We start from the raw sequence: 10,714 nt of genomic DNA, 5'->3' as shown, positions 1-10,714 counted from the left end.
GGCAATGCAGGAGACCCAGGTTTGATCCCTGGGTCGGGAAGATCCCCTGGAGAAGGGAATGGCAACCCACTCCAGTATTCTTGCCTGGAGAATTCCATGGACAGAGGAGCCTGGTGGGCTTCCATCCATGGGGTCATAGTCAGACATGAGTGACTACCACTTTCACTTTCAAATTGATAAAAATAATTTTTTTTTAAAAGGAGAGCCACCAAAGCGACTCTGCCCGAGTCTAGGCAGTCAGTCCAGCTTTCCCTGTTCTGAAATTTCACATCTAGTCTTGGGTTCCATGTCAGGGAGGCTTTTGGCTTTTCCATAATATAAGGCATGGTTCATGAGCTTTCCCAAGTTGGACATCAGCTAGTCCTCTGGTGTTCATCACAGGGGGATGACCACCTATCCCAGAAAAATGTGGGAATGGGAGCTTGATTTGGGAGGCTCTCGCCCTTGCTGCTGAGGTTTGTCTGGAGAACCCTTGCCCCGAGGCTAGGGGTGGAGTAGGAGAGGGAGAGAATGCAGCCCATCGAGCAATGGGTAGGCTACAGCCCACCCCCAGCTCATCTTGAGTGCAGGCCACTCCCGTACCTTCCAGACTTTCTTCATGACCTTTCCCTTTGTTACTTCCTGCTGCTCAGATGCACTCAGGTATGTTGCTGATTCAGTGTAAGCAGCTCAGAGAGTGGGCCCAGGCATCAGCCTGCCTGGGTTCATCAGCCTCCTTGTGCCTCAGTTTTCCCCATCTGTAAAATGGGGCTCATCAAGTACCTACAACCGGGGACTGTTAAGGTTAAATAAAGCTCTATGAGTAATCCTGGGATAAACATGAACTGTCATTTGGGGGCCTTCGCTGGTGGTCCAGTGGTTAAGACACTGTGCTCCCAGTACAGGGGATTCAGGTTTGATTCCTGGTCAGGGAACTAAGATCGCACATGTTGCGTTGCCAAAAGATAAAAACAGTCGTGCTGAAGTGACTTTGACTACTCCAAATGGAAGATAACAAGGCTTTAGACTATTTTATAGATCCCACTCTGATCAATAAGTAACTCATTCTTGCAGCCTCAAAAAACTTATTAAAATTTACCTTAGTGCTAAATTGTGCTTTAATACTGCTCCTCTGCCAACAAAGGTCCGTCTAGTCAAGGTTTTTCCAGTGGTCATGTATGGATGTGAAAGTTGGACTGTGAAGAAAGCTGAGCGCCGAAGAATTGATGCTTTTGAACTGTGGTGTTGGAGAAGACTCTTGAGAGTCCCTTGGACTGCAAGGAGATCCAACCAGTCCATTCTGAAGGAGATCAGCCCTGGGTGTTCTTTGGAAGGACTGATGCTGAAGCTGAAACTCGAATACTTTGGCCACCTCATGTGAAGAGTTGACTCATTGGAAAAGACTCTGATGCTGGGAGGGATTGGGGGCAGGAGGAGGAGGGGACGACAGAGGATGAGGTGGCTGGATGGCATCACCGACTCGATGGACATGAGTTTGGGTGAACTCCAGGAGTTGGTGATGGACAAGGAGGCCTGGCGTGCTGTGATTCATGGGTTGGCAGAGAGTCAGACATGACTGAGCAACTGAACTGAACTGTTCCTCTGCCGGGGATGGTGTGTGTGCAGGAGCTTTCTATTAATAGGGCTTTCTAGGAGAAGTAAGTCTGGTTAGCTCTGGGTGGTAATGTCCCCTAACACAAAGATCACAGAAGTGGCATTTCAACAACATAAAAAAGAACAGAAGGAAGTTACTTTGACAGAACTATGAGCTTCAACAACTTGGCCAAAAATCAAAAGAAACACACTAAGCCCTGAGGGCTTCGTGATTTCCATCACCTCTGGTGCTCTTCTGTTGCTTGTGGATGTTGTCCACGTCATTTTCTCTTTTTAGCGTGACGTCACATATCCCTAGCGTGTATCAACATGGTCCTCTGACTTTAAAGAACTGGGTCAGTATTCCCTGGCTTGGTAAGTGCCAGCCTTATCTCTGGACGTTGGAGCTAGTTAAGGAGCCCGTGTGAAATGAAGGCTTGTGTACGGAGGATTCACTGTGTACCAGCACGGAATGAGGTTCTTTACCATCTTTGTCCCATTTAATCCCAGCGACGGCTCTTACTGCATTTTTTCAATAACACCTTTATTGAGATAGAATTCCCATATCATAAAGTTCACTCTCTTAAAGTATACAGTTCAGTGGTTTTAGCATATTCACAGAGCTGTGCAACCGTCAGCACTCATTCCAGAACGTTTCCATCACCCCAGAAAGAAACCCCATTCCCGTTAGCAGTCACCCTCTCAACCCCCCTGCTCCTAACCCCTGGCAACCACTAATCTATGGATGAAGAAAATTGAGGCCAAAACCCATCACATCACTGTTTCTGAAATTACCATGTGCAGACCACCTTCATAGAACCACTCAAAAGCTTAAAAATTGGTTTGGGGACCCTGCCCCAGACCTGCTGAATCAGACCATCTTGAGGGCCGGGCCCAGGAATCTGCATTCTGTTAGCTCCCCACTTGAGTCCAGAGATGGTCAAGTTTGAAGCCTGGTGGAACTGGGCCAACTCTCCCCAGAAACAGTCCTCCCCACCTCCCCCCTGCAATCTTGTGTGTGGAGGTTTCAAGAGCCCCTCAAATGAAAATTCTGGAAGTCTGCCACTGTTCTCTCTTGTCATCTTTCTCCTCTTAACCCAGTCCCCAATTTGTTTTGGTAAAATACACATAAAATTAATTGCCTGAAGCATTTCAGTGCACGGTTCAGTGGCATTAAGTATGTTCCTATTTTTGTGCAATCCCTACCACCTCACATCTCTGGAACTCTTTACATTTTACAAAACAAACTCTATACCTATTAAATGGTTGCTCTAATCCCTCTTATCCCCCAGCCCTGGCACCCACCATTACACCTTTTTTTTTTTAAATGTGGACCATTTAAAAAACCTTTATTGAATTCGTTACAATATTGCTTCTGTTTTATGTTTTGATTATTTGGCCTCAAGGCATGTGAGATCTTTGCTCCCCGACCAGGGGTGGAACCTGCACCCCCTGCATTGAAGGCGAAGTCTTAATCACTGGACTGCCAGGGAAGTCCCCATTCTTTTTATCTCTGTGACTTCGGCTACTCTGGTTGGCTCCTATATGTGGACTCATACGGTATTGGTCTTTTTGTGACTGGCTTATTTCACTTAGCCTAATGCCCTCAAGGTCCATCCACGTTGTAAAATGGGTCAGAACATCCTTCCTTTTTTAAGGCTGAGTAATATTCCACTGAATGAATGGACCACATTTTGTGCATCCAGTCATTCACGGATGGACGTTTGGGTCACTTCTACCTCCTGGTTCTTGAGAACAGTGCTGCCCTGGACACGGACGTGCAGGTATCTGTCGAGACCCTGCCCCTCTTGGTTCACACGTAATGGATGTCTCCCCCGAGACCCTGCCCCTCTTGGTTCGCACGTAACGCATGTCTCCCTCGAGACCCTGCCCCTCTTGGTTCACACGTAACGGATGTCTCCCCCGAGACCCTGCCCCTCTTGGTTCGCACGTAACGGAAGTCTCCCTCGTGTCCTGATTGGCCGGTGTGTTCTGTTCCCCTCATCAGTTGCTGTGCAGACCGTCTACGTGCAGCAGCCCATCTCCTTTTATGACCGCCCGGTCCAGATGTGTTGTCCTTCCTGCAACAAGATGATTGTGACGCAGCTGTCATACAATGCAGGCGCCCTCACCTGGCTCTCCTGTGGGAGCCTGTGCCTGCTGGGGTAAGTCTGGGGTCCACTCACACCCTGAGCGCTGCCGAATTCCTCTCCTCCAGGATTTCTTCTCCATTACGGGATGTGCCCTGTAGAATGTTGAGCTCGCCTCTCTGGTCTCTCCCCACTGGATGCCAGTAGCTCCCCTGCCCCCGTTGTTACAACCCAGAAATTGTGCACAGTTGGGGACTCCTGCCCTCGATCCTGTCAGGGCCTAGAGGCTGCTCACCTGTCATTTGTTCTCAGACCGCTCCCTGCGTGTCGCGACAGGCGAGGCAGCCGGGTGCATCTGTGCAGGACGATACCCTTGGGGATTTCTTTTTCTTCTAGAATTTCATGATCTAAGTAATAATGTTTGTTTGATTCGGAGAGAAGCTTTAAACAATGTGTACATTAAAATACTTTATAGTCGTCTCTTCAAAACTTCTTATCCTTTTATGACCCCCAGTAGCTTTCTGTTGCCTCCACAAGGGGAGTGTGTAAATATTTATGTCTGAACCGAGGGTATTATGTTGAAAGAGATAATACTTTCTGTCCTGGGAGAAATTTGAGGAGGCACCACGTAATTTTTTTTTTCCCCCCAAACAAAGGCAGGCAGCCTCCGTATTCCTGGTTGTGTGAGTCACTCGGCAAACCTCAGGCGCTCCGTTCTCTTCCTTGAAGGAAGCGGGCTTTGCGTGTTTCTTTTCAGAAGCCTTGCTTGGCTGTTTCCTCATTTTCTGCTTGTGACCTAAAAAAGAGAAGGAATGATAGTTCTCTTCCTAATTTCAAAGAGAGGCTCAAAGCCCCTAAGAGCTTAATTGACTTCCTTGAGGACTTGTATAGAGTGGGGAAGAAAGGATACTGAAAATGCGACATAGAGGTTCATCATCTTTTGGACGTTCCTGTTGAAACTGACTTTGTCTTTGAAATCAGGGAAGGACAAAATGGAAAAGTTTATCCCATATTGGCCCCTGGCTTTCGAATGGAGGCAGCTTTTTGTGTCCCTTCCTCCTTTTTCTTCCTTATGTGCAGTAGCGTGTTCTCAGGTCCTGCTTCTCACTGCTGTGTGGCTGTGGGCAGGTGACTTCACCTCCCTGTGCTCCAGTTTCCTCATCTGTAAACTGGGAGTGCTAATGCCTCCCTTAGGGGTGGCGGGGTTTGTTGAGGATAAACTTGGTGAGTGTGTGTGCATTGACCCTTGGAGCCAGAGGTTAGGCTTATCTCTGCCCTTATGTGAACCCAGGTAAGCTTAGGCAATAGGAAATTCCATTCATGAGATTGTTTCCTCATCAGGTTACTTCCGGATCCTGTTTTATATAAACCAGTGGCTTCCTGTAAAATGCTGATTTTTTTTTTTTTTTTTAAACTGTGTTTTTGGCCAACTTTGGGTATAAGGCTGTGGGGTGTCTTCTGACACCAGCCAATGCTCCAGCACCAGGTGGGTGTCCAGTGATTCCATTCAATTCAGACACTAATGACCTGGAGTTCAGTACAGACCCCCACAGCTTAAAGGCTCACTCCCACAGCTGGCCCCCGACTTCAGATGCCAGTCAAATGTCCTGGATCCCCAGTCCTTCAGACCAGTCAGGGATCCTGCTAGTTGCTCTTCAGGTCTGATAATACGCTAGAATGGCTCACAGAACTCAGAATGGCACTAGTCTGACTTGCATTTACCGGTTTATTATACAGGAGACAAACGGACAGCCAGATGAGGGGGTAACAGGGCTAGGTCCAGATGGGTCCTGAGAGCTTCTGTCCCTGTGGAGCTGGGATGTAGCCACCTTCTGGGACATAAATGTGTCCACCAACCCAGAAGCTCTCCAAATACAGTCCTTCAAGAGCTTTTATAACCTAGTCCTCAGCCCCTCACCCCTCAACCCCTATTCCACCCCAGAGGTCTGTGGTTGGGGCTGAGAGTTGTAAGCCTCTAGTGACTTAGTCTTTCTGGTGACCAGCCCATCCTGAGCCTGTCTAGAGACCCACCCCAGACACCCTCCGTAGCATACACTCAGGTGTGATGGAGAGCGATTCCTTGTGAATATGAAGATGCAACTCCATCACTCAGGAAATTCCAAGAGTCTTGGAGCTCTGTGCCAAGAACCAGAGACAAAGACGGAATATCTTTCTTCTTACACCTCAGGCTGTAGGAAGGTCCTTCCTGCTGAGAGGTCCTTCCTATGTGTGCCGATGATGGCTTATGTAGGTTAAAGGACATAATTTGTGGGACTTTATTTGGTTGCTGCTGTGAGAAGCAGCTTCTCTGTATGGAAAAACGATCAGTTTTCCAAGACAGAAGTCAGCAAACTACAGTCCAGGGGCCAAATCCAGCCCCTTGTAAGTTTTATTGGAACATGTCACGCCCTTTATGAACAGACTGTGGCCGCTTTCACGCTTCAGTGACAGAATAAGACCCGTGTAGCCTGAAACACGTTCTCCCTGGCCCTTTGTAAGAGAAGTCTGCCGATTGCAATCTAAGACTTTGAAAGATGCCCCAGTGACCGAAGAGTTGATAATACGCCCAGGACAGTCTGTCTATTGTGACAGCCTTGGCGAGAGTTGGAGCTGCCATAACAAATTACCATAAACCTGATGGCTCCAAACAAAAGGAATTGTTTTCTCTCACCATTCTGGAAGGTTCCCAGGTGGCACTAGTGGTAAAGAACCCACCTGCCAATGCCAGAGATGTAAGAGACATGGGTTCAGTCCCTGGATTGGGAAGATCCCCTAGAGGAGGGCATGCAACCTGCTCCAGTATTCTTGCCTGGAGAATCCCATGGACAGAGGAGCCTCGTAGGCTACAGTCCTTAGGGTCTCATACAGTGGGGCCCGACTGAAGGGACTTAGCGTTCTGGAAGCCAGAAGTCCAAAATCAAGATACCACGCTCCTTCGGAAGGCTCTAAGGGCAGAATCTATCCTTGCCTCTTCCAGCTTCTGGAAGTCCAGGTGTTCTGGGCCCTGGCTATGTCTCTCTTGTCTCTGCCTCTGTCTTTCCATGGGCTTTGTCTCTCTCTCTGTATTTCTTTCTTCTTTTGAATATTTAGTATGATAGAGTTTTCTTATTAATTAGTTAATTTTATTTCTGGCTGCACGGGGTCTTTGTTGCTGCACACAGGCTTTCCCTAGTTGCGGTGAGCGAAGGCTGCTACTTCTCATGGTGGTGGCTTCTCTTTGCAGAGCACTGGCTCTAGGCGCTTGGGCTTAGTCACCCCACGGCATATGGAATCTTCGCCTGACCAGGGTTGGAACCCGTGTCCCCTGCATTGGTAGGCAGATTCTTATCCACTGCACCACCAGGGAAGTCTCACCTCTCTGTATTTCTGTGTGTCTTCTTCTCTTATCAGGACCCCAGTCTTTGAGTTTAAGGAGCCCACCCGACATGATTAAGGAAGATCCTATCTTGAGATCCTTAATTACATCTGCAAATACCCATTTTTCCAAATAAGACCACATTCATATGTTCCAGGGGTTAGGACTCTGACATATCTTCCCAGGCGGTTCAGTGGTAAGGAATCCCCCTGCCAATGCAAGGGACCCAGGAGACACGGGTTTGATCCCTGAGTTAGGAAGATCCCCTGGAGAAGGGCATGGCAACCCGCTCCAATATTCTTGTCTGGACAATCCCATGGCCAGAGAAGCCTGGTGGGCTACAGTCCGTGGGGTCTCGGAGCCCGACACAGCTTGAGCACGCACGCACGTGCTGTTTGACGGCTGCCGTCCAGATCACAGTAACACGCCGTGTGTGTCGCCTCTTTTGTTCCAGGTGCATCGCAGGCTGCTGCTTCATCCCTTTCTGTGTGGACGCCCTGCAGGACGTGGACCACCACTGTCCCAACTGCAAAGCTCTCCTGGGCACCTACAAGCGTTTGTAGGACTCAGCCAGGCCTGAAGGGAGCCGTGTGCTGCAGGAAGGCCTCTCCGACTCTTCACCCAGCCCCTGCTCCTGGTGAAGGCTCTACCTTGGTGGTCTCGTGTCTCCAGGGGCTCCACCTTCGTCCTCTTTTGGGGGGAAAATATCGCAAAAATCACACACCTCCAAACCCCAGAAATGACTGCTCGGAGTCGTGCACAGACATGCAAAGATATTCTCCTTGAGTGCTGGGTCCAGGGTTTTCTGTCTCCCTCCTCCCCCTGACCGTGACCCCAAGTCATTCCATCTTACTGTGATCATTGTCCCGTCTGAGTATCTTCTGGTGATTTGCCACTGGCTGGCTTCTATTCTTGCCTCAGTGGGCCTTTCTCTCAGTGGTCTCCAAATCAGAAGCCCCAGACTGCCTTATTTTGAAACTGTTCTGGCCCCAGTACGGCTGAACCAACCTTTAGTGCCTACCACCATAGCCATCTGTTTCCACTTCTGATGACAAAAACCTTATAGACTAAGGGCTTGGCTCTCAGATTCTGTAGCTGCAGGCTTTTAAATAGCACATGAGTTCACTTTAATTTCTTAATTTGTCTCTAAGTACAAGCAGGGGTTATTCACACCCACATAGCCATGAGGTCATAAACGCAGGCTAGAAATAGAAGGCTGGATCTTATCACTGATCTGCCTTCTTGGGACCAGATCCTCAGCCACTTTCTACGAAGGGCTTTTTTCTGGTAGAGTGATTGTTTTTTATATTAACACTTTTTGTGACCTTCTTTTGGTCTTAAACACCTTTGAGCATAATTTTGAAAGAAGGGACTTACAGAACCATTATCCATAACCATATGACTGGTATCATCTTCCTATTTGCCAGTGCACACTCACTTATTTTTTTTTTTTGCCTTAACAGGAAAAGTAATGGATAATTTCATCCACTGCCTTTTCTTGGGTTTAGTGTGTTTCCTAGAAACCTCTATAATGGAACTCATTAAAGTTGGGCCCTTTTGGGGTTCCTAATGGATGTTTGGAAAGACAAAGCACGTTTGAGCACGTCTGGGTACCATGGTGCTGAAAAGCGTGGGGACCCGACTGTTTCAAAGGCCTCTGAAGTCTGGATTTTATTTTTCAGAAATACAGTTTGTTTGTATAACATCGGAAGACATGATTCCTAGGACTGAAGCAGCAAGCTAGAGTTCTCAGTTCGCTGCTGTGTCATCTTTGAAATCAAGACAAAGCCGGGCTGGACTTTCAAGAGTCCCCGTTTTGATAATGAATAGGCACAAGGAATGCATGTGAATAAAACTGTGTAGAAATCAAAGCCTAGACATTGATCAAAAATCTGTATATTGGGTGAAAACTATAGTCATAACCCATTGATTCAGCTTATTCATTTAACGTTTTGAAACTTCCAGTAATTATTTTTGCAATGACTATAGATATACTTCATAGTACTTTGTTCTCTGCTTTTCAAAAATAAAGTCTTTGGTTCACTCCGTGAACTATTTATCAATTCTTGCCATGTGAAGAAAGGTCTTATGTTGTGTTTCCAGCTGTTGTTACAAAGAGCCTTTATTTGTTCCATAACAGTACAAAGTCCTTCATGATAGAAAACTTCAGACTGGCTGAATATCCTGCGATGTCAACATGAGCGATGGTGAGTTGGGTGGATGGCTAGTGAGTCAGATTTGAACATGAGGCCGTTGGAACCCAGTAAACATCATTAGTGGCAGCAAGCCGTAGCTTTCAAGTTTTAATAAGATGCACAGAAGGAAGCTGTTCTCATTCATGCTCCGAACAAAACATGCTTTGTTAATTGATCGGGGTAGATGTGAGATGCTAGAAGGAGGGCATTGTAACTCGCCAGGACTATGAATGTCATCCCCTCTTTTCCTACCTGGTGATAAAACTTCATTTTGGAAGGTGACGGTAAATTGTTTCATTGCCGTACGACTTTTATCAATTTAAACCCTAACTTCTGGTTTTGAAAAATTGCCACTCACCCCAATCATGAGCGTGTATTTTTCTTTCTCTTGACAAAATTGAAGGCCATGCATATTTAGCAGTTTTGCTCAGATGGTGGCATATAAATTGTCTCAAACTGTTATCCATTACATATGCAGAGTCCTCAAAATCTTCAAAACAACAGCCCTGTTTCAAGGACTGTAACATATATAGTCTGCAGAACTTGAAAAATAACATCGGATGCCTGGCACTTGGAGTGTTCAGTAGACATTCTATTTTATCGTTCTAAGTACAGGCTTATCTGTATATTTTTAACAAATTAAAAGACTATTTTGTGCTGCCCTGTTTGTTGGGGACTTGGGAATCTGTTGGAAGCACTGCATCACATTCAATTATTGCAAGAGCTTTATTTTATATCTACTTGGACCTCAAAGAAGAATTTGTATGAATTTCAAACCCTGAATGGCTGTATATCTTGTTTGTATACCTTGAGTCCATCTAGGCCTTGTACATGCAAGTTTGGGTTTGTGTCCTATTAACAAAAAGAAATCAGTTTATTGCATCTGTTTTAGCCAGCTTAGAGCACGTGACTCATTCCTGGCCGACCGCAGCATTACCCATGAAAATGTTTTCTCTGGGACAACTGGCTCCGCAGTTGCTACCGAGAACACTTCTATGGGGCCCTGAACTATTTATAAAATGTGGCTTCATACACTCACACACAAACTTGGCTTCGGTTTTCTCCCCAGCGACAGCCTTCCGTGTTTGGGATATTAAAGTCCTGCTTTGACTTTCTGGGCTCCAAGATCTCTGTGTAGGAGTAAGTGTAGACGTTGGAATTTTACTTACAAAATTCTGATTTGCATTTTGGATCCTATTAAAGTTATCTCCTGTATTTATGACTCAGATGTTTACAATGAGTCGTCTGTTTTTCATGGGCGCACGAGTGAATTGAAAGTAGATCCAGCAAGGGCGATGAAAGAGAGAAACCCGGAGGTTTCTTTCTTTTTTTTCTTAAGTCTGAAGAATGTTAAAGAAACAAGAATCTGAGGCTTGGAAAGACTGGGAAAAAAAAAGAGAAAGAAAAAAGTTCATGGCCAAGTGTACAGTCGAGTGCATTTAACTGTTTTGTGACTGTTCTCTGCAGTTTGAGGAAAAGTGTTCACACATATAAATACCTTT

The 10,714-nt window shown here is 46.5% G+C and overlaps 1 protein-coding gene across 4 annotated transcripts in view; it reads left to right on the top strand.

Moving 5' to 3' along the window:
• The window catches only part of LITAF (lipopolysaccharide-induced TNF factor), a 38,371-nt gene extending 27,937 nt beyond the window's left edge, over positions 1–10,434 (top strand). For 3 of the 4 annotated variants that reach the window (XM_010850672.1, XM_010850670.1, XM_010850673.1), the window contains exons 3-4: positions 3,581–3,737; positions 7,472–10,434. In XM_010850672.1, the coding sequence (XP_010848974.1) occupies positions 3,581–3,737; positions 7,472–7,580 (266 nt within the window). In that variant the 3' untranslated portion in view covers positions 7,581–10,434. The remainder of the gene's footprint in view (positions 1–3,580; positions 3,738–7,471) is intronic. The other variant, XM_010850671.1, reaches the window with a different exon arrangement.
• The last annotated feature ends 280 nt before the right edge of the window (positions 10,435–10,714 follow it).

Source organism: Bison bison, unplaced genomic scaffold (assembly GCF_000754665.1).
Source record: "Bison bison bison isolate TAMUID 2011002044 unplaced genomic scaffold, Bison_UMD1.0 scf7180017864293, whole genome shotgun sequence".
Lineage (NCBI taxonomy): Eukaryota > Metazoa > Chordata > Mammalia > Artiodactyla > Bovidae > Bison > Bison bison.
Note: the sequence above shows the minus strand (reverse complement) of the source record. Positions and strands in the feature narration are given on the sequence as shown.